At 49.1% G+C, this 25,532-nt stretch overlaps 1 protein-coding gene across 2 annotated transcripts in view; it reads left to right on the plus strand.

Moving 5' to 3' along the window:
- The first annotated feature begins 3,250 nt into the window (after window positions 1-3,250).
- The window catches only part of SLC28A1 (solute carrier family 28 member 1), a 58,043-nt gene continuing 35,761 nt past the window's right edge, over window positions 3,251-25,532 (plus strand). For both annotated transcript variants that reach the window (XM_068991402.1, XM_068991403.1), the window contains exons 1-7: window positions 3,251-3,346; window positions 4,785-4,873; window positions 7,977-8,071; window positions 12,790-12,973; window positions 20,217-20,358; window positions 20,959-21,072; window positions 22,827-22,904. In XM_068991402.1, the coding sequence (XP_068847503.1) occupies window positions 3,251-3,346; window positions 4,785-4,873; window positions 7,977-8,071; window positions 12,790-12,973; window positions 20,217-20,358; window positions 20,959-21,072; window positions 22,827-22,904 (798 nt within the window). The remainder of the gene's footprint in view (window positions 3,347-4,784; window positions 4,874-7,976; window positions 8,072-12,789; window positions 12,974-20,216; window positions 20,359-20,958; window positions 21,073-22,826; window positions 22,905-25,532) is intronic.

Consider the following 25,532-nt stretch of genomic DNA (forward strand, 5'->3'; position numbering starts at 1 on the left):
ATCTCCTCAGGAAGCAGGCCACAGAAGGTCAAGTGACACATGGAGGTCACACAGCTGGATGGGTGCAGCCAGGACCCAAAGGTCCTCCAGCTCTTGTTCTTTCCCTGGGGACTCATTTCGACCCACCCAGCCTCCCAGCTGCCCCACCTGGGGCTCTCAGCCAAGTTCTACGTGGAAAGAGAACTGGGCTTCAGGGGAGCCAGGATCACTGTGGGCTGCCCCTCCTTCAGGGTAGGAGCAGGGGAGCAATACAGGGTCTCCTGGCCTGGAGGAGAGCAGTGTGTCCAGACAGCTCTGAGATGGGACCTGCGGCAGTGACAACACCTACCAGCTCAATGGTGCCAGCCTGTCTGCCAAACAGCTCACCTGTATCAACTCATTTAATCCCTGTCAATATTTTTTTATGAGAAAGGCATTCTTACCTACTCCCACTGTTTTACAAATGAGGAAACAATCTAACTTGCAGAGCCAGGACTAAATCTAGCTCTTTGGGCTCTAAGCTCCCGGTTTGTTAAATATAGGAGCCAGTTGCCAGTTCCTTCTTCAGGGGATCTTCCCGACCCAGGGATTGAACCGGGGTCTCCTGCTTTGCAGGAGGTCCAGGGAAGCCCCATTTCAAGAGGCACAGCCTATTAAGTCCTTGTTGGAGAAGTCAGGCCACACAGAGATGTCAAGGTTCTAGGGCAAAGTGTAGGCAATGTTTCGAAACAGTTTGGGTTACTCCTAGATGTGTCATGTCTCCTGGCTTCTCTCTGGGCACCGAGAGAAACCAAGCAAGGAGGGGAGGGGAGGAGACGGAGGAGGACGCGGGGAGGGGAGAGGCGAGGCGAGGGACAGAGAGGTTAGAAGGGGCACAGGCAGAGAAGCAGGTACAGTCCAGTTTGCCCTTTGCTGGGGCTTGATGAGCCCCCACCTTCCCACAGAGCAGCTGCAAGCCCATCCCTGTGGAGGCTGCCCAGGGTGGCACGTCTTCTCCTTGGATAAACCAGAAGCATGCCACAAGCATTTAGTTTATGATCAAGGCAGTACATGAGCCCCCAACAGAGTGAGCAGGGCGCAGTGTGGATCTCTACCCAAAAGACCAAACTGCAAAAAAAAAAGCTGGTAGAGTATGAGCCTCTTTTGTAAAACGAGTAACATAAAAGAGTATCCACTTACGAAAAAAATCTGGAGAAAAATTCCATAAGCTCAGTGGTGGTCATCTCTGGAAGGCTCAGATTAGAGGGACTTTTAACTTTTTGCATTCTGTGTGTTTCTATAATGTTTAAATGTTCAATGATGCATGTGTAACTTTGGTAATCAAAGTGGCCAAAAAAAAGGTTGTTAAGAGAAGAGGTACCCCTGCCCTTCATCCATCATGGTCCCCAGATTTCCAAAACAACCAGCCTGTTCTGGTAATTCCCTCTCTGTGTTACCAGGAAGTGTTTATGTATCACAAAGGATTCTGTCACATGTGTGTGTGATTAATTATTAAAGAGGTGTTGTCAGTCCTGTCAGATAAGTTTAATATTTAGTTACAGGATTGAAACATTAAAGGGTTTGTCCATCGACTCTGCATGCTGCTGCTTAGGTATCAGTTAAAAAGCAGTGAAACAAAGAGACAAACTATGTGATTTTGTTTTCAAGACCTCTTAGACCTGAAACACTTTTACTGTTTGTGGTACTACACTGCTTTCCTTATCTTCAAGCTCAGGAAAATAGGTTGCTGTTATAATTACTGATGCAGTGAGAAAAGGGAGACTGGGAGAAATACAGAATGAAAGATAAAATACATGATCCAGAAAACTGAGAACCCCTGATGACAGGTGGAAAAGAAGGCCCCAGGAGGGGACAGGGGAGAATGACAGTAATAAAGGTGGGCTTCCTGGAAGAGGTGGGCCTGTTTGGGAGAAGTAGAATGGAGAGGAGGGCATCACAGATGAGGAAGGCAGATTTAGTCATTAGGCAGGAGCTCTAAGGGCCAGGTCCAGATGGGGCCCACTTGCCCCATTTCCTCTTTTCCCTGAGAGAGGGTCAAGTCCCTGCCCCGGCTGTGGCCCAGGGCTCTAGAGTTGGTGCTGGACAGAGCCAGGTGGGAGGCCCAGCCTCCTTCAACTCTGGACTCTGCCCAGGGATTTCCAGCGAAATGAGAGGACCGGCCAAAGCCCAAGCAGGTTGGATCCAGCCCATCTCCGTGGAAACACGCACTTCCGTCTGTCCCCCAGAGAGACTTGTTGACCACAAATATGTGAGTAGGGAGCAGAGCTTGCCCCCCTCTGTGCAGCTGTGTGTCTGTGTTTGCATGTGTGCGTGGGTGGCTGGGCTTTCCCAGGCTCTGCCTGTGTGTGTACTTCCCTACATGTCCCTGGGGCTCCTGTGTGCACCTGTGTGTGGCCCTGTGTGCTTGCCCTCGGGTATGTGAGATTAGTCAGGCTGGCATTTGGACAGGGTTGGGTACTACCCAAAAGGGAGAAAAAGAGAGGGGGCAGAAGTGGAGAGAGATAGGGTGTTAGTTAGGGCTCTTATTTATAGGTGAGTTTAGGCCACAAACTGAGCTTCAGCACCCCCTAAAAAAAAAAAGAAAGAAGAAGAAAAGGATTATATTGGCTCTTGTAATTGAAAAGTCCAGGGGGGAGTACTGATTTCAGATACAGTTGTATTCAGGGACTTGAATGATGTCTTCAGGATATTTCTGTCTTTCAGAGATGGGAGCACATCATACAATGAAAATATCACATAATAGCAATGAAAATATCACTCGATAGCAATGGTTTTAACCTGTTGTAGGGAGTCGGACACGACTGAGCAACTTCACTTTCACGACTGGAGAAAGAAATGGCAACCCACTCCAGTGTTCTTGCCTGGAGAACCCCAAGGACGGGGGAGCCTGGTGGGCTGCCGTTTGTGGGGTCACACAGAGTCAGACACGACTGAAGCGACTTAGCAGCAGCAGCGGGGAGTGATGAAAGCTAGGGCCAGTCTTCAGAAAAATGCCTCTATATCAGACACATACACATGCTATACAGAATTCCTCCCTTTCCTGCTCTGTGAAGTGGGTGGAACTTGCCCAGTTTCTGCCTGACTTCCCAGACTTAAAAGGAGTTGCCCCTCACAGGTTCAGGAGAGCAGGAAGGGGCCCTTCCTCTGTCCCTGGGGACCCTGACATAATGAGGGCTGAGCTCTGGGATGGGACAGGCTGTGCCAGGTCTTGCCTGGCCTGCCCTTTCAGCTCTGGGCCCTGACTTTGTCTTTCAGCTGCAAGATCTGGCACATGGAGGACGACACACCAAGAGGAAGAGAGTCCATCTCTCTTGCCTCAGTGGCCAATGGTTTGGACAACAGGGGTGCTGAGCTGTTGGAAAGTCTGGTCTGTCCCCTCCCCCATCCTGGTTTGCCCCCCACTTGGTGGGAGGGTCCTTTGTTCACCATCTTCCTCCCACCCCTATCTCCTCTTCACCTCTTTGCTTGAACACTTGGGAACTGCCCCTCCCCACCCCGCCCCCCAGGGTTTTGACCTCCCCTCCCCACCCCCTGCACAGAGCAGTCTCCATCATCACTCAGGAAACATCCCTGCACACCCACCAAGAGCCAGTACTGCCTGTCCTCGTTTGAAAGGTCAGGGAATGGCTCCACCAGGAAGTGACATTTGAGCTGTGACCTAAAACATAAGGAGAAGCCTCACGAAGAGGGCATGGGGGAATCTCGGGGGAAGCCCCAGCCTCTGAGGAGCCAGCAATCTTGTTCTGGCTCTGGAATGGCCAGGTTGAGGTCCACCACCTAGTACTTTGGACCCTAGCCTGACACCCTCTTCCTTCCCAACCTCCTGTTGAAAGTGTAAGTGTTAACCACTCACTCTTGTCTGACTCTGTGGTCCCATAGACTGTAGCCAGCCAAGTTCTTCTGTCTATAGAATTCACCAGGCAAGATAGTGGAGTGGGTAGCCATTCCCTTCTCCAGGGGATCTTCCCGACCCAGGGATCAAACCCTGGTCTCTTGCATTGCAGGGAAATTCTTTATCATCTGAGCCTACCTTCTGTTACCAAGTCCAGGCTTCCTCTGCTCGCTGCACACAGTCCAATGAATCCGAAAGACAAAGGGTTGAGGCATGGGAAAGACTTTATTCAGGGAGCTGAGAAAATGGTGGGCTAGCTCCTCAAAATAACCATCTTATGGGGTCTGGATGCCAGGTTCTTTTATAGGTCAGAGATGCGAGGAGGTGGGGAAGCCAAGAAAAAAGCCATTAATCTTGCAAACATTTCCTAGAATGGCAAGCCTCAGGCTGGGGATGGGTTAATTTCTTCCTTCCTGCCATCCACAGGTAAACAGGGTCCTGAACAAAGGCACTTTAGTTTAGCAGTTAAGCAGAGGGGCAAGGTCCCCTGAGGCGGGCCACTGTATATGATTATAATTTAAAAAGCAATGAAAAGCAAGTCAATGAAATAGTTCCACCGTAGGGTCAGAATTGGCTGCTTCTCTGCAACACTGACCTCCCCCCCACCCCACGCCCCCACACCCCCCCACCCCCCCGCCCCCCCCACGCCCCCCACGCTCCAACACAGACCACGAGCTCCCTGAGGGCAGAATCAGTCTAGCACAGAGCAAAGGACACAGTAGGTACTCGGGGCACACGCTTTGGAATTAAGCTCCCTCTGGTTGTTCCCTGTGCCTAGCCCCTGCCCCAGTGTACTCCTGAGGTGCCCGTGGGCACACTGGGGGCAGCCTGGGTCTATTCACACTCCAGGCTCTCCTCCATAGTTCTCCCTTGAGGCGGGAGGCACACTCTGCTCCTTCTCTGGTGGCTTTAGGAGGAAGGCCGAGACCCTGGCAGCAACTCAAGCCCTTCGGAAGTTGGGAATAGCTGGAGCAAGGCTGGCCCGGAGCCCTCCTCAGGATGGTAGGTGGTCTCTGGGAGGGACATGGGCTGGCTGGCTTGGGGAGAAGGCCCCTCTGGGGAGCAGAGGTGGGGAATCTGGCCCCCTGATGGGGAGGGGGCTCCCTGAACCTTTGTTGAGGGAAGGAATAAACGTGTTTTAGAAACAAGTGAGTTCTGCTGGCCTCTGCCTCAGAGGTGAGCCAGGCCAGAGTTTCCCAACCTGCTTTGAAGCAAGTTCCCATTGGGAACCTCAGTTTATACTGGGGGGCTGCTCTGGTTGAAGCTGGAAGGGGGCCCTGTACCAACCTGGCCCCCTGTCAACTCCCCAGCTGCCTTCTACCCCATCCGGCTCTGGGGCACCTCAGGGAATCCTGATGCTTAGTTTGAAACCCCCTGGACTGGCCCAGGCCCCTTGTTTCATATGGGGAGGCTGAAGCCCAGGGAAGGAGAGAAACAGGCCCAGGTCACACAGGCAGCAAATGGAGCCTAGGGCTCGGCCAGCTGACACCGAGGCCTACTGCGAGGTCCTCACTGGCCAGATCCTGAGCTGATGAGAACATGATGCCAAAAACACGGCCTCTGTTTGCTGGTGCCAAATCGAATCTCAGAGACAGAGTTTTGAGTGAAGCAGAAATGAGTAGCTTGGTTGCTTTGCCAGCCAAAGGGGTACATAGCCGGCTCGTGCCCTCAAAACTGTGTGTCCCCACCCAGGTGGATTTGGTGAGGAGTTTTATAGCAATGGTTCTGTTGGAGCCATGCGTTCCAGGAAACAAACTCTCTCAGAAGGACAATGCAGATAATGGGGTGCAGTTTATTACACCGGCGGGCCCAAGGCAGAGTCTCCTCTTAGCCAAGGACCCCGACCAGCATTTGTGAAAATCTTTTATACCCCATATGTACGTGTCTGAACCCACCACTCCAAATTCCTTGAGACTTACATAAACCAAGGAAAAGACAATCCCAATAACCCCATCATTCACGTGCTATGTGCTCATGCGCTCATGCGCTCAGTCAAACAATTAGCCGATAATCAATAAACCTGAGGTTACACTCCAATAGATACAGAAAAATTTATGGCCTGTCTGGAGGAAGGGGTGATTAGTGTATGTTTTCTCTCAGGCGATGAGTAACCTAGATACGATCTTCAAGGTTCCCCTGCCTGGAGGGGGTCTTATCCTTCTGTTGTTGTTTTCATAGGCACTAAACACAGAGTTCAGAGTCCAGTGGAAAGGTGGCCGAGCATGATCAGCATGAACAGGCCTAAGATGGAGTCAGGCCTATGAATTCCTTCTTCAGCTCAAGGGTGGGGTGCTGACAAGACTAGGGTGTGTGCGGGGCCTGCACGCCTCTAGTCGAGTCTCAAGTGACGTCTTGATGAACCTCTCTGGTGTCTTTAATCTGGCCTCCAGTGGTCTTTTCTGGAATGAAGAATGCTGACATTTTCCATTGGTTGGGTTTTACTTAGGTAAAAAGCTCAAAAATATCCTTATGTGTGTTCCTGGAGGCTGAACCAGGACCTAACCCAAGGCTGCATTATTATTTCTTGGCTGCTCTGCCCTTGTCTCTGCCTCCACTCCCTTCCCTGATTAGCAACTGCTTTAATCTGCCCTTTGGGACTCAAGGAAGATCATGGATACTGGAAGGTTTCTGAGCCCAGGAGCCCCATAGCGTCCTGCAGTTTTCAAGCATGGAACGGGCCAGAGTCTGTCTGTCTGTTTGCCTTAGGGTGAGACTGAAGAAAAATGCCTCACTTAGGAGGTGGAGAGATAGTGAAGGACAGGGAAGCCTGGTGTGCTGCGGTCTGCGAGGTTGCAAAGAGGCGAACATGACTGAGCAACTGAGTAGCAATAAGAGGTGAGAGTTGGGGACAGAGAGAGGAGACTTTCCTTTAAAAAGTAGTGACTGAATGAGTGTGAGTGAGCATCTTCTATATGCTCAGGCTGGGGGACCCCAGAGGCTATTCAGGTCCCCAGGGACCTATTCAGTCTTTCCTCTGGGGACAGTCAAGTGACCAAGTGTCCAGACAAGAACTGGCATTTGCTCCAGGTGCAGAAGGCAGTGGGGGTGCCAAATGGCTGCCGGTGGGCTGTTGATACCTCCCTCTTTCTGGGAGGAGCTGTTACTCAGAAGATAAGTTTCCACAGGTATAATAAGTGCAGAGCTGGGTATCTCCGAATGTGGCTCCTTGCTCCTCAGACAGGTGGAAATGGCACAGGGCATGCGAGGCAGCCATGGTGGTTGGTGCATTGCTATACATGGGTGAGGTTCTTCCTTATTGTCTCAGTTCATTCTTTCCCAAGCCCTGGAGCCTGGAGCATCACTGTGGTAGTTAGTGGTGCTGCTCCAGGCCGAGGAGCAGCTGGTACGGACAGACAGAGGCCGGAAGCAGTGAAGGGCTGAATCATGCCCAACTCTTTGCGACCCCGTGGGCTGCAGCATGCCAGGCTTCCCTGTCCTTCACCATCTCCCAGAGTTTGCTCAAACTCATGTCCATTGAGTCGGTGATGCTGACCAACCTTCTCATCCTCTGTTGTCCCCTTCTCCTCCTGCCTTCAATCTTTCCCAGCATCAGGGTCTTTTCCAATTAGTCACTCTTCAAATCAGGTGGCCAAAGTAACGGAGCTTCAGCTTCAGCCTTAGTCCTTCCAATGAATACTTGGGATTGATTTCCTTTAGGATTGACTGGTTTGATCTCCTTGCAGTCTAAGTGACTCTTCAAGAGTCTTTTCCAGCACCACAGTTCGAAAGCATCAATTCTGCAGTGCTCAACCTTCACTATGGTCCAACTCTCACATCCATACATGACTACTGGAAAAAACCATAGTATTGGCTATATGGACCTTTGTTGGCAAAATGATGTTTCTGCTTTTGAATACGCTATCTAAGTCTGTTATAGCTTTTCTTCCAAGCAGCAAGCGCCTTTCAGGTTCATGGCTTCAGTCAAGTCATTCTAAGCTCCCTCTGGGCTGGGGTTGGCCTTTGGCCCTGTGGGATGTCAAGGCCAGTGTTGCCATTTTACTGGGGATGAAGCTGAGTGGCTTCTGCCTGGAAGTGTTGAGGATCCCCACAGGTGTGGGGGTCTGGTGGGGGAGCCTCTCTTAGACCCTGCTGGTCTTCTCCACAGGAGAAGGAGGCTGCAACCAGCCCCGAGAGTGAGACACTTCTGCAGGGAGCACGCACAGCTGTTCCGGTGGATCTGCATAGGCCTGCTCTGCACTGGTGAGCTCTGAGCCCAGCCCCTTCCAGGGAGACAGTCACTCCTGCCTAGCCCCCTGCCCCCACCACCTAGGTTTCAGCCACCTCCAACCCAGCTATCCATGTCTCAGGGCAGGGTCATTCACTTACCCAACAACTTGACAAAGGTTTTGAGCACCAACTCAGGGCCAGCTCTTGTTCCAGAAGCTGGGATATATGAATTAAGCCAGACGAGATCTTATTCTCAATGTAACTCTCTGATCAGTTAGGGAGAGAGGAACATATATTTCCACATAATTCAGAGGGCCATCTGGGAGCACCAGGGAAGGATTGTGGGGGTGGTTGGGGGATCTTCCAGGAGGAGATAACATTCTGGTCTCATGGAAAGTGAAAGTGAAAGTCGCTCAGTCATGTCCGACTCTTTGCAACCCCATGGACCATACAGTCCATGGAATTCTCCAGGCCAGAATATTGGAGTGGGTAGCATTTCCCTTCTCCAGGGGACAACCCAGGGATTGAACCTAGGTCTCCCGCATTGCAGGCGGATTCTTTACCAGCTGAGCCACAAGGGAAGCCGGGGGTGAATAGCAATTAGCCAGGTAAAAGGGGAAGGAAGAGGAGTGAGGAGGTAGAGAGACACATGAGCAAAGGTGGAAACCTGCAGCATGTGGGCAGGCAGCTGATAAAGAGTCGAGTGGCTGGAAGATAAAGTTCTAGACCAGGAGTGCTAGAAGAGGAGGCTGGAGGGATGAGAAGGGGCCAAGTATTGGGAAGGGGGGTTAGAGAGACTTGGATTTTACTCGCAAGGCCAGAGAGAGCCATCGAAGGATTTAAACAGGGAAGTGGCAAGCTTGGATTCACATTGTGGAAACCCAGAGGAGGCACGCAGGAAAGACGGGAAAAGGGACAATTGAGAGCCACTATACACGTGGGAGAAGACGCAGGGGTGGAGGATGGAGGCGGTGGATCTGAGAAATCCTCAGGAAGCCACACCAGTCAGACCTGGGAGCTGATCTCCGTGTGGGACAAAGGGGGCCCTGGAATCCAGGAGTTTTGCTTGGGCCACGGGGTGAGTGACCAGAGCCAGGGACCACAGGTGGAGGAGGGGGTCTCCGCTGGGAGGGCGATGACGAGTTCTTTTGGACAATGAGTGGAAGGAACTGCTGCCAGGCCCTCCAGGAGAAGAGGCTTCCCAGTGGTGCTTGGAGAATGAATTGAGAGGTGGCTCATGGATGGAAACGTGGAGACTGGTCACACAGAAAGAGGTAGAGAAGACTAGGGGCCCAGAGACAGCCTGAGAAGGTGTGCAGGTGGGGGCAGCAAGCACAGGGCCAGGAGCCAAGGGTTGCCAGAGGGAGGGAAAGATGGCCAGCATCTCTGCAGTGAGGAGACCAGCAGGACAAGGCTGGAGCAGTGCCTGTGGACTTCAGGGACAAGGAGATCATGGCGACTTAGGGCAGAGGTGCAGTAGCTGGATTGGAGAACAGGAGGAGAGGCAGTGTAGACAGTAAGTCTACACAGCTCTTCTGAGAAATTTTTTCATGAGAACTGGGTGGGAATACGCATTTATTTATTTATTCACTTTTGGCTGTGATAGGTTTTCGTTGCTGCGCATAGGCTTTTTCTAGTTGCGGTGAGTGGGGGCTACTCTTCATTGCTGTGTGGGAGCTTCTCGTTGTGGTGGCTTCTCTTCTTGTGAAGCACAGGCTTGAGGTGTGTGGGCTTCAGTGGTTGTGGCCCAGGGGCTCATTAGTTGTGGCTCAACGGCCCTAGAGCGGAAGTTCTGTAGTTTCCGTGCACAGGATTAGCTGCTCCGCAGCATGTGAGATATTCCCAGATCATTGGCAGGCTGATTCTTATCCACTGTGCCACTAGGGAAATCCTGGAGAGGGATATTAATAGAAGGGTGTGGCAGTTTCAAGGGAGAGCATGTGTTTGACCCGCTTTCTGAACTGAGGCAGGGAGTTTGGGGAAAGAAGGGTAGAAGCGAGGTGGCAGAGGTGACCAGCGGAGCAAGGTTCCCTGGGCACAGGGAAGCAGGGTTCCGGGGCCCAGGCAAGGGCACGTCTTCACGGCTGCAGGCTTGCCTCGGCGTGGAAGGTGGGAAATAAAAGGGGGAGGTGGTGTGGTTGCCCAGACCTTCATGGGGGCTACACAGGGGAGAGGATGGAGCCATGACAGCAAGGGCCCGTCTTTGTGATTAAATCAACGTAGGATCCCCTGCTGAGCTGGGGCTGGCTTGTGGCCCCGGCAGCTTCCTCCTGTGGAGGTCGGAGGCGGGGAAGGCTTCCTGTGGCAGAAGCTGAGCAGGGCCTTCTGGTTCCCCTTGTGTCCACCTTCACTCAGACCCAGGTTTGTTTCTCTCGAGGAAATGGCCGAATTCCATCTAGCAGGTCATGGAAATGGCCCTCCCGGTCCTACTTCCCCTCCTGTCTTGGCTGTCAGGAGCTCCCTTCCTTTCTCCGTGTTCGGGTGATTTTGATTTCCTCCAGCTCTCTGCTGCCTTTACTGTATCGTGTCTTCTATGATAAGGCTTATCACGGACTTTCTGAAGCAGGCACGGCACAAGCTCATGTTCTCAGCACTTGCTTTGATTTCGAGCAGTGGCCTCCTCGCCTTAGGTGGGCTTTCTCCACAGATGCCAAGATAACATTGGCGGCAGACTGACATGGAGGGCCTCGGTGTCCCGGGTCTCAGAAGAGTGTGCCTCCTGCCCATATTTCTATATGTCTATGATGGGCGTACCTCAGGTCATGTGCTCCTCCTGGGTCCTCCTCCTGTGAAGAAGGTCAGGCTCTGCTCGACCACATGGGCTAAGAGTGTGTAGGGGCGCCCAAAAGGAACAAAGTCCTGTCACCAGAGATCACAGGGATCTTAGAAGGATGAGATACTTCTTAAGACGCTTTCCTGCCGCGTCCTGCCTGGAGGACCTGTCTACACAGCCCCATCTCCTACATGCTGTGCCAGTCCCTGCTGGCCGCAGACAGACCTGGATGGGTATCCCAGCCGATTTCCTCCCTGTGTGAATCAGTTTGCTTCTCATCTCTGGACAGGGATCACACAGTACCGAGCCGGGGCTTGATTGTGAGGAGTAATCCTGGCAGTGGTATAGAGCGCCGAGCTTGGCGCCTCTCTCCTGCCAGCTCCCCCTCCGCTGACCTCCCACAGCCCTGCGCCTGCATCCCTCCCCTGCCCTGCAGAGCCTCACCTGTGTGCTTCTAGCTGACACCCATACAGGTGTCCCCATCTTTCTGTGTGACAGAAAGGTAACTTCATTTTCCATAACTCAAGTTATTTTCTATTTCAATTTCCTTGTTCCAAGTGAGGGGAGAAACTGAATTATCTGTCATTTTGAAATATCCTTTATCCTTTTCCGCAGGAGACCCCATTGGGTACTTGGGTGTGTGCTGAGTTGCTCAGTCATGTCCAACTCTTTGCAACTCCATGGACTGCAGCCTGCCAGGCTCCCCCATCCCTGGGATTCTCCAGGCAAGAGTACTGGAGTGCGTTGCCATGCCCTTTGACCCAGGGATCAAAGCCACATCTCCTACAGCTCCTGCATTGCAAGCAGATTACTTGCTGCTGAGCCACCAGGGAAGCCCTGCTGCGCTTCTACTGCACAGCGACGGGGATCACCCACACACACACCTGTGCCCTCCCCTGTGAGTGTCCCTCCCGTTTCGGTCGCCGGTGCATCGAGCAGCGTTCCCTGTGTGCTTCTACTGCACGGCGACCGGGATCACCCACACACACACCTGTGCCCTCCCCTGTGAATGTCCCTCCCGTTCCGGTTGCCAGTGTATCGAGCAGCGTTCTCTGTGCTGCACAGCGTGTCCCCGCTGGTTGTCTGTTTCAATCACATTATCAATACTACATATGTGTCAACCCCAGTCTCCCAATCCCATCCCGCCTCTTTCCCCTCAAGGGCCCTGGCTCTTGGAATCCATAAGCCAGGGGGAGATATTTTTCCTCTGCTCTCCACTATCATATTCCTTTCTTGAAGTAGACCACAGATGGGCCTAGCTGCTCAAATGGAGAGAAGGGCAAAGGGGGAAAAGGAAATTCCAGGAAGAAAAATGACCATTGATTAATATTTAGAATGGGATCCTGGCACACAGAAGTCAATGCCTTTCTGGAGTAGCTGACTTACCCGTCTCTGTCCTCGGAACCTACCAAGGCTCTAGAATATGGCAGGCGTTCCACTGATGCTCAGTGGTTCATGCTGTCTTGTGTGTGTGTGTGTGTGTGTGTGTGTGTGTGTGTCTGTGTGTGTGTGTCTGTGTGCGCGTGCGTGTGCGCGCGCTGTCACCCACTTGTCTCCAACTCGTTGTTACCCTAGCCCACCAGGACCCTCTGTCTATGTGATTATCCCAGCAAGAATACTGGAGTGGGTTGCCATTTCCTGCTCCAGGGGATCTTCCTGACCCAGGGATCGAACCCAGGTCTCCTGCGTCTCGTGCTTTGGCAGGTGCATTCTTTACCACAGAGCCACCTGGGAAGCCTCATGCTACCTTACCGCCTCCTTCAACACCTCCCTCACATTTGGTCAGCACTTTAGAGTCTGCAAAGCCCTTTCACACACGTTCTAAGCCGAGACGATTGTGCTCATTACCAGAGAAGAACTAAGGCTCTGAGATCTCTGGCTGGGGTAGGTGGAGCTGAAGCTAGGGCAGCAGGGTCCCAGAGAGGCCAGTGTCGTTATCCACAATCCCTTCTCTGTTTCATCCTCCACCTACTCCCAGCATACACTGCCTTCCTGCTGGCCGCCTGCATCCTGAATTTCCAGAGGGCCCTGGCACTGTTCGTCCTCACCTGTGTGGTCCTCGTCTTCCTGGCCCACAGCCTGCTCAAGAGGCTGCTGGGGCCAACGCTGCTGAGGTGTGTCAAACCTCTAGGGCATCCCTGCCTGAAACTCTGGTTTAAGAGGTAAGTGAGTCCCCAGGGGGTATGGGGGTGGGCAGGCACATGGGTGGAGGGCCTCTGAGTCAGCTCCTGTGTCATGGCCAGGGCTGGGTGAGGAGGACTTCGGTCTTTGTCCCAACTGAGGCTCCTGGGTTGTGGGGAGCCCACACACTTGCTTGCCTTTTGGGAGCCCTGGGGCAGGTCTTGCTGGGGAGCTGCAGAGGCAGCTTTGTGGCGTCTCTGTGGTATTTTGCCACTTCCCATCTGATTCTCTGCTCCAGTTACAGTAGGTGGCTCTCACACCTGAGGACAGGAATCAACAGTTTCCTAAATTCAGAGAACCCAGCCCATTCAAGCTGGGAGGGCCCATATCAGTGCTATGATCAGAGCACCCAGAGCCTTAGTGAGACATCCAGCTGCTGGGGACCACCCCTGGAGTCTGATTCAGCAATCTGAATTGGGGTCCAGAAGTCAATATATTTTTTTCAACTTTTTAGATTATATTGGAGCATAGTTGATTAACAATGTTGTGATAGTTTCGAGTGTACAGCAAAGTGATTCAGTTTTACGTAAGTGAAAGTGAAATGGTAGTCACTCGGTGGTGTCTGACTCTTGGCAACTCTATGGACTGTAGCCCGCCAGGCAAGAATACTGGAGTGGGTTGCCATTTCCTTCTCCAGGGGATCTTCCCAACCTAGGGATCGAACCCAGGTCTCCTGTATTGCAGGCAAATTCTTTACCATTTCAACATGTGTCTATTCTTTTTCAAATTCTTGTCCTATTAGTTAATATTTTTAGTTAGCCACAAGGGGATTCTGATGTAGCCGGCCACTTTCCTGAGCAACAGTTTGAGATCCTTTTGTTCTTTGTTTTGTTTTAAATATTTATTTATTTATTTAGGCCGTGCCGGATCTTAGTTATGACATGTGGGATCTAGTTCCTCGATCAGGAATTGAACCTGAGCCCCCTGCATTGGGAGAAAGGAGCTTTAGTCACCGGACCACCAGGAGAAGTCCTTGGGTTACCGAAAGGTGTGGGGTCTGGCTGCTCGCTGCCCCAAAGCCAGTAAACAGGCCAGGTTGGTGGAAAGGAAAGTTTGCTTTATTTCAGATGCCAGCAACTTGAGGGCAGGACAAGGTGTTCAGGGACATCTGTCCAAAGGCCGACTGCCCCCCACGAGCAGCAGCGGGTGAGAGCTTTTATAGGCCAAGGGAGGGGGCTACATGCTGAGACAGCGCAGTCATCTTGCACAGTTATCTTCAGATTGGTCATTGGTGGTCTGACCAGCGTCATCTTGATTGTTTTAGGTATAATTAATCTTCAGGTCCAAGGTCAGTTTCCTTCCATTTCTTTGAGACTGGTTCTCAGAACTGTGGCAGCTTATGCCATTGGTATAGTCTGGTCATCATGTGGTTAACTTCTTCCACCTGGTTGGGGGGTAGTTTCAGTATCTGTAAGATTTCACAGTTCACAGGAGATGGCTCAGAATATTATCTATGGCCCTTGAGAAGGAACTAAAGGTCCTTGGCTCTGCTTAATGACTATAGTATTGTTATTTGGTCTCCTCTGACTATCTTCCTTTGTTTCTGCATTTCTCTTTCTCTGATTATTCTTTGCACAGACAAAAGGCAGGCAAAGGACCTGGAGGTCGGGGATCAAGGACCATAGGGTCCCACTCTGTCTCACCAGGATCCCCTGGTTTTTAAACTGGGTTCCTTAGAGCTCTGGAAACTGTGGAGGTGCCAGAGGGCAGGTGAGGGAGATTGGAGAGAGGAACATCAGACACCCCTCCTCCCAATTTCCATTTCCATCAGACAACTCTGTTTTATAAACAGGCTTGCAAAAAACATTTTAGCTGGGGAAAAAAAAATGTTTCTATGGCTTAAAAGAGGTACTCTTTTTGTGGATGAAGAAACTGATGCCCAAAGAATACCCAGTGACTAAGCGAGGCAGGTGCAAGGCACAAGGGTGTTTCCCAAAGTAATATCTACATACCACAGCAAAATGCTTTAAGTCAGCCTATAAACAAATTTTTCATTTTCTTTATAAATAGATTTGTTTTTACATTTGCCTTCTGTTTATTAAATAGATTTATAAGAGGATTTATTTTTATAGTCATCTTCTGTTTATGACAAATCACTGATACTGGGTTTTCACTTGAATTATTGTTATCAAGTTTCCTTTAAAAAAAAATACATGCCCGATAAGGGAGTTCCCTGGTGGTTAGGAGATGATGCTTTTCTTGTAATGGCAACGGGCTCAATCTCTGGTCAGGGAACTAAGATCCTACAAGCCATACAGCATAGCCCAAAAAAAAAAAAAGCAATCACAAGATACCATTTCCCATCTATTAGGATGGCTATAATGAAATAAGACAGATTATAGCAAGTGATGGCAAAGATGTGGAAAATTTTGAAACCCTCATATACTCTTGATAGAAATATAATATGATATGATGCAACTGCAATAGAAAACAGTCAGTTCCTCAAAATATTATCCATAGTGTTGCCATACCCAGCAATTCTACTTCTAGGTTATATCTGAGAGAAATTAAAACATATAACCAGACTTCCCTGGTGGTACAGTGGATAAGAAATTCCAAATTTGATGAAAATTATAAACCCAAGCATCAAGAAACTCTACAAACCAACAGCACAAGAAACATGAAGAAAACCACACCAAAGCACATCATAATCAAATTGCTTAAAAACATCAGTAAAGAGAAAAATCTTAAAAACAGCTAGAGAAAAAAAAAAAACAACACATATGTTCTGAGGAACAAGATATGGATGATGCCAGATTTCTTCTCAAAAACAATACAAATGAGAAAACAGTGAAACTGTAAAAAACAGAAATGAAAACAAAGTGTGTCAATCTAGAATTCTTCACCAGTGAAATATCCTTTAAGAAAGGAGAAGTAGGACTTTTGCAGATATACAAAAGCTGAAAGAATCAGACATTAAAACCAGAGATGCGCTACAAGAAATGTTAAAGGACAGTCTTCAAACCGAAGGAAAATGATGCCAGATGAAAAGTTAGATCTAGATGAGGGAATCAAGAGTGTTGGAAGGGTAACTATGTGGGTGGATAAAATGACTTATTTTTCTCATTATTTAAATCTCTCTAAAATCAACTTATAAAGCAAGAATAGAACAATGTATGGTTCAGTTCAGTTCAGTCTGTAAACATATAATAAGAAAGTAAACAACCATAGCACAAAAGCTAGGAAAAGAAATGAAATTAGACTGCTGTAAGATTTTTATACTGCATTTAAAGTGCTATAATATCACTTCAAAGTAGATTGTGATAAACGAAAGATATATACTATAAATGCTAAAGCTATCACTAAAATAACACAACAAAGAATTATAGCTAACAAGTAAAAAAAGAGATAAAGAATGATTTTTAAACAGTTAATCTGAAAGAAGGTAGAGCAATAGGAAAAGAGGAACAAAGAACAAAGATGGGACAAATAGCAAGTAAATAGCAAGGTGGTAGCTCTAACCCTTTCCCATACCAATACTCGCATTAAAGGTGCAGACCAATAACTCTCATGAGCAAAGATGTAAAACTTATTTAAAAAACTTTAGAAAACCAAATACAATAATACACAAAGGTATAATATGTCATTAACAAGAAGGATTTGTCTCAGGAGTCCAAAGTTGGGTTTACATTTAAAAAAATCAATCAATGTCATCGTATTAACAGACTATAAGAAGAAAAACAATATGATGATGCCTATAGATAAGAGAAAGCATTTGACAAAATTCAATATCCATTTCTGAAAAACAATTCTGAGCCAACTAGGAATATGAGGGAACTTCCTCAATCTGATAAAGACCACCTACGAAAAATCTGTGGTTAATCTCATACTTAATTGTGAAAGACTGAGTGCTTATCCACTGAAATCAAGAACAATATAGGAATGTTCACTCTCACCATCTTTTCTTGTTTTTTAATTTGGCTGTGCTGGGTCTTAGTTTCGGCACATGGAATCTCTAGTTGCAGTATGCGAGATTTAGTTCCCCAACCAGGGATTGAACCCTGGGCCCCTGCAGTGGGAGCATGAAGTCTTAGCCACTGGACCACCAGGGAAACCCCTGTTCTCACTAATTTTTTTCAACGTTGTACTGGAGGTTCTAGCTTGTATAACTGGGTAAGAAAAAGAAATAAAAGGCATAGCGATTAGAAAGGAAGGAAAGCAGTTTTTTTCACAGACAAGATTGTCTACATAGAAAATCCTATGTGTTTGCGTGCTAGGTCACTTCAGTCGTGTCTCACTCTTTGTGAGCCCATGGACTGTAGCCCACCAGGCTCCTCTGTCCATGAGATTCTCCAGGCAAGAATCCTGGAGTGGGTTGCCATGCCCTCCTCCAGGGGATCTTTGTGACCTAGGGATTGAACCCTCAATTCTTTTCTGGTATTGGCAGGCAGGTTCTTTACTACTTGCACCACCTGGGAAGCTTGAAAATTCTATGTTATCTACAAAAAGCTAGTATAACTATTAAGTGAGTTTAGCAAGATTGAAGGGTACAAGCTTAACATGCAAAAATGCCATAGTATTTCCATATACTAACAGCAAACAATCATAAATTAAAATCATAAATGTCATTTAGAATAGCTTAAAACATATGAAATACTTAAGGATAAATCTGACAAAAGACTTCCAAACCTGTACATGGAAAACTAGGAAACATTGCTGAGAGAAATACATAATAAAAAGACTTAAATAAACAGAGCAACATATCAAGTTCATGGATTGAGTGAATCAATATTATTAATATATCAATTCTCCTCAAGTTAATCTATAGATTCTAATAGTATCTCAATCAAAATTCTAGCAGACTTTTGGGGTAGAAATAATAAGATGATTCTAAAATTCATATGCAAATGCCAAGAGCCTAGAATAGCCTAGACAATTTTGAAAAAGATGAACAAAGCTGATGCATTTCACTAACTGTCCTTAAAACTTATTATAAAGGTACAGTAATTAAGACAATGTGTTGTTGCCATCAAGACAGACAAATGGATCAATGAACAGAACAGAGTACAAAAATAGACCTATTATATAAGACCAGTTGATTTTTGACAAGAGTGCTAAGGTAATTCAGTGAAGAAATAACAATCAGCTTAACAAATTCTGCCAGAACAATGGGATATCCATATGTAGAAGAAAGAAGAGAAGGACAAGGAGGAGGAGGAGGAGAGAGAAACAAACTCGATTCATTAAAAAACTGACTGAAAATAGATGATAAACCTAAATGTAAAGCCTGAAATTATATAACTACTGTAAGAAAACATAGCGGAAAAATCTTTGTGCCCTTCAGACTTAGAGAACTTTCGATTGCCAGGGGGAAGAGATAATTAGGGAGTTAGGGATGGACATGTACACATTGCTATATTTAAAATGGATAACCACCAATACAATATTGTAAAGTAATTAGCCTCCAATTAAAAGAAATAAATTTATATTAAAAAATAAAATGGATAACCAACAAAGAACTACTCTACAGCACAGAGAATTCTGCTCAATGTTATGTGTCAGCCTGGGTGGAAGGAGAGTTTGGGGGAGAATGGATGCATGTATGTATATACATATATTGCTGAGTCAGTCTGCTATGCACCTGGAACTATCATAACATTGTTAACCAGCTATATTCCTATATAAAATAAAAAGTTTTTAAAAAAATGTTTAAAAATAAGAAAAATGCAATTAAAACCTACAGCTGTAAGAATAAAAGAAAAAACCTTCCCTCCCAAAAAATAAACCTCCAAACATGCATTTAAGTGTTTATAACACCAGTTAACCTCAAGGATAACAGTAAGTAAAGAGGCATACAGGTGGCTCAGAGACAAGGCAGAAATTAGGCCAATGGAACTGGCATAATAGGAGTTTGGAAAACACACCAGAAATAAACAGTGAACTCTGGGGTTAGCTTGCCTGAGTTCAGGTCCTGGGTCCTTCTCTTACCGGCTGGTGACTATGCATAGAACTAGCTAAGAGAACAGAATTGCTGCTAGAGTGCCTGGGTTGAATCTCGGCTTTGCTGCTTTCTAGACGGGTGGTCACGGGCAAATTAATTTTTACATCTCTAGGATGAGGACACAGAGAAGGCAGTGGCACCCCACTCTAGTACTCTTGCCTGGAAAATCCCATGGACGGAGGAGCCTGGTAGGCTGCAGTCTGTGGGGTCACAAAGAGTCGGATACGACTGAGCGACTTCACTTTCATGCACTGGAGAAGGAAATGGCAACCCACTCCAGTGTTCTTGCCTGGAGAATCCCAGGGATGGGGGAGCCTGGTGGGCTGCGGTCTATGGGGTCACACAGAGTTGGACACGACTGAAGCGACTTAGCAGCAGCAGCAGCAGGATGAGGACAATTCCTATAGATCTCTCAGCACTCAGCATGGTTCCTGGCACATAGTAGGAGTGCAGTGAACGTCACCTGTGATTAGTAGTACCCAGGGAGTTGAAGGCTGGGTCAGAGTTAGACCCTGAACCTGGGCTCTTAAATTGTTAGGCTGCCTGCTGGACATTCAGGGCTTCCCTGGCGAATCAGATGGTGAAGAATCCACCTGTGATGTGGGAGACCCAGGTTCTCTCACTGGGTCGGGAAGATTCCCGGAGAAGGGAGTAGGTACCCAGTCCAATATTCTTGCCTTTAGAATCCCATGGACAGAGGAGCCTGGTGGGCTATAGTTCATAGGATTGCAAAGAACTGGACAGGACTGAGCTACTAACACAGGAAGACAGACATACTGCTGGACAAGCAGATCCCAGCCCCAGGGAGGGAAACATGGCTGTAAAAGTCACTTTCGGTCATTGGTCTCAGGTACTCAGCCCGGTATCCCTGATTGACACCACCACTTCTGGGCTTTAGGGGAGCAGAGCCCATGGCCCATGGCGCCGAGTTCCAGCCCACACAGACCCCACCTCACCCTGCAAGGCCAGAGGCTGGCTGAGCTGAGCATCACTGCAGCTATGAGGATTCTTGCTGTGTGCTTGACCCCATGCTAAGCGGAGTACCCACATCCTCTGATTTAGCTCTCTGAGCAATCTTGGGAACTGAGGGTGGGAGGGGTGTTTGGCTTCATTTACCTGATGAGGAAACTAGACTCAGAGAGGCTAGGTGGTCTGTCAGAGGTCACACAGCACTCTCCCCCTTCTCCTGCACCAGCCCTGAGTACCCTTTCCTGGGGCCCTGGGTGCTGTTGTGTGGGGGTGGGGAGATGCTGACAGTAATGACTCTCCACCCCTCCCTTCAGGGGTCTAGCCCTTGCTGCTTTCCTGGGCCTGGTTTTGTGGCTGGCTCTGGACACCTCTCAGCGGCCTGAGCAGCTGGTGTCCTTTGGCGGAATCTGCGTGTTCATTGGCCTGCTCTTTGCCCTCTCGAAGCATCACCGCGCAGTGAGTGCTTAGTTGTCAGGCCAAGAGGGGGCTGCAGCCCCTTCTCTCTCCAGCGTCAGGTCCCCTCCCTGTTTCACAGAGTGGTTAACACCTCCCCCCAGACTCCAGAGCCACACCTGGGCAAAGGGATCCCTGCTAAGAAGTCATTCAATGCCAAGAGGTTATCCAGCCGTTAGGTGTCCAGCTCCCTTCTGCTGGGGAGGAGGAAGTGCTTGGAGGGAGTGGGATCAGAATGGCTGAGAGCCCTGACTATGTGGGAGAGATGGTTCAGACAGACAAAGGTTATGCTGAGGCTAGGCCCTGAGGCCAGGGTTCTGCCCACCCAGCTGATCCCCCGGGACCAAGTGCCAGGGCTCCCGGCTGGTCCTTGGTTAGATCTGGCCCTGCCCCTGCCCACTGCCCAGGCGCATTGCTGCCTTGTGGCCTGTTCTGCACTCCATGGGGGATATAACCATCAGCAACAGGCCCATAGCTCCGGCCGGGTCCAGGCTTCATCCTACAGGCTGACCGAAGCTCCCAGAGCCCCTCAGCAGTGCCCACCTGCTCCCTGTGGACCTCCCCAGGTGCTGAGCTCACCTAGACCTTTCTCTCGGGTGGCAGGTGTCCTGGCGAGCTGTGTTCTGGGGTCTTGGACTGCAATTTGTACTAGGACTCGTCGTCATCAGAACAGAACCGGGGTTCATCGCATTTCAGTGGCTGGGTGACCAGATCCAGGTGTGCACGTGGGGTGTAGCTGCCCGGGCGTCTTGGATTGCCGGGGATGGAGGAAAAGCCTCTGCACTGGAGGGAGGTGGCCTGGACTGTGACCAGGTGGTGGGTGTGTGGGGGCCCCAGACCCCTGGGCAGTGGGAGGCTGGGCAGCACAGCCGCTGCTTCCCTCAGGCCTGGTCCCACCTGCCCAAACAAGCAGTCCTTTCAGAGGGTGGCCTGATGTGGAAGAGAATCTCAAAACAGGAAGGTTCCTAGGATACCCAGGCCCAGGGCTTATTGCCCTCGGTCCTCATCAGGAAAGGAACTTACAATAGTTAAAAATGCTTTAAAAATTGAAAGTGATTTGGTTTATATAAGTGTTGTTGTTCAGTCACTCAGTCATGTTTGTCTCTGCAACCCATGGACTGCAGAACGCCTGACTTCCTTGTCCTTCACTATCTCCCAGAGTTTGCTCAAACTCATATCTATTGAGTCCATGATGCCTTCCAACCATCTCATCCTCTGTCGCCCTCTTCTCTTCCTTCCCTCAGTCTTTCCCAGTATCAGGGTCTTTTCCAACAAGTCAGCTCTTTGCATCAGGTGGCCAAAGTATTGGTGTGTATGTGTGATAAAAATAATATTCGGCTTGTTGAAGTTACACTTTTAAAATTTCATTTATTGTGATGAAATCACATAACACAAAATTTATCATTTTAACCTTGTTTTTTTCATTTTAACCATTTTTGAGTATCATTAAGTTCCTTCACATCATTGGGCAGTCATGAATTACTTCTTAAAATATAAGTTATGGAGGACACAAGGTTGATCCTATACTCATCCCTCTCTCACTATCTTGAATTTCCATGCACTCTCTACAGGGAGGGCTTTGGGTGGGACAGGGAGAACCCACATGTCCAGGCTCTGCCCATGCCCTCCCACTGGCCATACCAAGGATACTTGCATGGGTGTCGTGATGGAAAAAGACACTTGCTGCTCTGGGCGTGCGTGCTCAATTACTCCAGCTCTTTGCAACCCAGTGGACTGTAGCAGGCTCCTCTGTCCATGGGGTTCTCCAGGCAAGAATACTGGAATGGGTTTCCATGCCCTCCTCCAGGGGATCTTCCCTACCTTGGATAGAACTGACATCTCTCTGTCTCCTGCATTGGCAGGTGGGTTCTTTACCACTAGTGCCACCTGGGAAGATTGCTGCTTTGGGCACAGCCCTCATTTTATAAACGGGAGCATTGAGGCCCTGGCAACAGAAGTGACTTGGCCTGTAGTCACAGTCCATGTTTTCGTCCTAAATACAGGGCTCTTAAAGAAGTGTGCCCAGATTGTAACACCAAGGCCAGGAGCCTGGGGTGGGACAGGCTGGGGCTGTGCCCTCAGTGGGGAGGCACAGGGGCACCACCTTTGACTGCCTTCTCCAGGCAGTTCACTGTTTGCTTCCTCCTCTGTCTCTTCTTCAGTGTTCTTGTCCAAACAACTCTCATCTCAGAGTATTTCTATACCATTTGGCGTCTCTTCTGGAAGATGTACTCAGAAGGAGCAAGTGTGGCTTTAATGACACACATGGTCCCCCTGCTGCAAGGCCACGGCCTGGGGGCTCATCCTGCAGCCTCCAAGTCCTTCTCTTCTCTTCTGGGCTGCCGGGAAGGCATGAGCAGCATGCGAGGCTTCTCCAGGTCACCCCAACCTGGTTCCCTTGCTGCTGCTTCTTCCTTCCGCCCTTCTTGGCCTCACTCCCAGGTTTGGTTTTGTTTGTTTTCTCCTTTCAGATATTCCTGAGCTACACTGAGTCCGGCTCCAGCTTCGTGTTTGGGGAGGCTCTAGTCAAGGATGTCTTTGCCTTTCAGGTCAGCTTGACTCTTGGCTCACAAAGCATTTAGCAGCCTCTGCCGGGTGCCTCTAGCTAGTGGGGGTGTCCAAGCCCGGTCCAGTGGAGGGGGAGGGCTCCTGCTGGTGGAGCCCAGCTACTGGAAGCTAATGAGGCTTAAACCTTGGGGTCCTGGGAGGGGCCTGGCAATGTGCTCACCTGGGGGTATGTTTTCAGTATATTTTGGCAAACTTGCAAAAGTAAGATATATCTGTATTATTTTCCTAGAAAATGAATCCCCCAGTAGTAGAATTGCTGGGAGGTTGAGGATGAGAAAAGTAGGTGGAGACATGTAGATGGCATCTGCTGTGACCTTAAGCCCCTGACATGCTACAGGGACATATGATCCTCTCGCGGGCTCCTCCTTCAAGGCCCCTCCCAAGCCACCTCTGCCAGGAAGCCTGACCTGATTAGTTGCAAGCTCTAAGTCCTTCCTGTGGATTCTCCTAGACCTACAGTCCCTCCCTCCCTCCTTTCAGCAAATGTGTATTATGTGCCTTCCGCAGTGCAAAATATGTTTTTAAAAAATTTTTACTGGAGTATAGTTGCTTTACAGTATTATGTTAGTTTCCACTGCATAGCAAAGTGAATCAGCTATATGTATACATATATCCCCTCTTTTGTGTATTTCCTTCCCATTTAGGTCACAACAGAGTGCTAAGTAGAGTTCCCTGTGTTATACAGTATGTTCTCATTAGTTATCTATTTCATCCGTAGTAGTGTATACGTGGCAATCCCAACCTCTCCAATCTTCCCACCCCTCCTTTGCCTCCTTGGTATCCATACATCTGTTTGTTCTCTACGTCTCCATCTCTCTTTCTACCTTGCAAATAGTTCCTTCCGTACCATTTTTGTAGATTCCACATACATGCATTAATATGTGATATTTGCTTTTCTCTTTCTGACTTACAACAGTGCAAAATATTATAGAGGAAATTGAGATAAAGACTCAAAGACTATTGTGTAATTGTAGAGCCCCAACCCTATTTTTTTTTTTGGTCACGCTGGGTCTTTTTTGCTGTGTGAGGGCTTCAGTAGCTGCAGCATATGGGTTCAGTAGTTGTGGCTCCCGGGCTCTAGAGCGCAGGCTCATCGACTTAGTTGCTCCATGGCATGTGGAGTCTTCCCAAACCAGGGATGGAACCCGTGTTCCCTACATTGGCAGGTGGGTTCTTATCCCCTGGACCACCAGGATGTTCCCAGCCCTAATTTAAAACAGGGAAGCCTGTGCTGAGCATTCGATGGTGGGACTGCGTCACTGTTTCCGGGTGGAACTGTGGTTATATTTCTTCTTTGTCCAGTTGACTGCCCAGGCACCTACGTGTCTCTAGCAGGATCTCAAGTGTAGCTTCTCCACCTGCCTCACATACAAATTGTCTCAGGACCCTGAGGCTGCTTCAGGCTTGAGTTTCACTTCCAAATGCCAGGTGGAGAGAGAGAGAGAGCCCTGGGCCTCACTTCCCCACTAGCTGGCCCCAGTTTCTGCCCCGTTTCCATAGCAACACAGATGGGAATTGGTGCTGCCCACTCCAGCATGTCCTGGACCACTGTCACCGTGGGGCTACCATGCAGGATCAGTTTCAGAGATTTTTGCTTTTTGCCATCACTCAGCCGTTGTTCCCAGAGCCTCCCCATCCTGCTGAGGGTGTTGGGTCTCAGAAGCTTCCAGCCCAAGTCATGGACTTGGCATTGCCTTCTGAGCTGGTGTCAAGCCAGTTTGTGAGTCCAGATACCTCCGGCCTGCCCCCATCCCTGACTCAAGGTGTGGTCCTCTGGGAGCTTCAGTGTCTGTTGGCCCCAGAAACTCTCTGGGAAACGTTCACTCCATCCAAGGGTTCTAGTAACATCAGCCTTGGGAGGAAAGCGAAAAGGACCAGGTTCCCGTGCTCTCAGGACAAATTTGTCCATCATGTTTTTCTGAGATCACTTCTGTGCAGGGAGATGATCAGAGGGGCAGCCTCTGTCAGCCCCTCCAAAAGTCCCCTAACACTATCGTCCTAGGGCTGAGGCTGGGAGGGACAGCTCCCTTCACATCTGCATCTCCAAGTAGGGGCCGCTCAAGGTTTCTGGGAGGAGCAGTGAAGTCCTGCTCCAGGGCGATTTGTCATGTCCACTGGACAGAGAATGGCAGTTGGTGGCTTCTCACACTTTACAAGGCAAACATACAACACTGTGCAATTCGACCTCCCCCGGCAGTCAAGTTCAAGTGTAACTGGCACAAAGGAAAGTGCCTGGGCAGTCCATTTAGGGAGAGAGTTTTAAAAACAAGGACAGTGAGAATGCCTCCTGAAGGAGGTGGTATTTGAATTGGAGCCTCAGGGCAAGAAAAAAATTGGACAGATAGAGATAAGCGGGAAGAAGGAATGCCTGGGCAATAGCATGGAGGTGAGAAAGTGCTGGGCTGTGTAATGTAACAGGACATAATTCAATTCAGTGGGTGTGTAAGCTATTTGAAGGAAAAGATGGATTAGGGGATAAACTGCAAGTGTGGTGAGGCCGTATCTTTTTAAATTTTTATTTGTCTATTGGTTGTGCTGGGTCTTCACTGCTACAAGCAGGCTTTCTCTGCTGGAGAGTGGGAGCTTCTCTCTTGCTGCAGTGCACAAGC

The sequence above is a fragment of the Capricornis sumatraensis genome, chromosome 19 (genome assembly GCF_032405125.1).
Source record: "Capricornis sumatraensis isolate serow.1 chromosome 19, serow.2, whole genome shotgun sequence".
Lineage (NCBI taxonomy): Eukaryota > Metazoa > Chordata > Mammalia > Artiodactyla > Bovidae > Capricornis > Capricornis sumatraensis.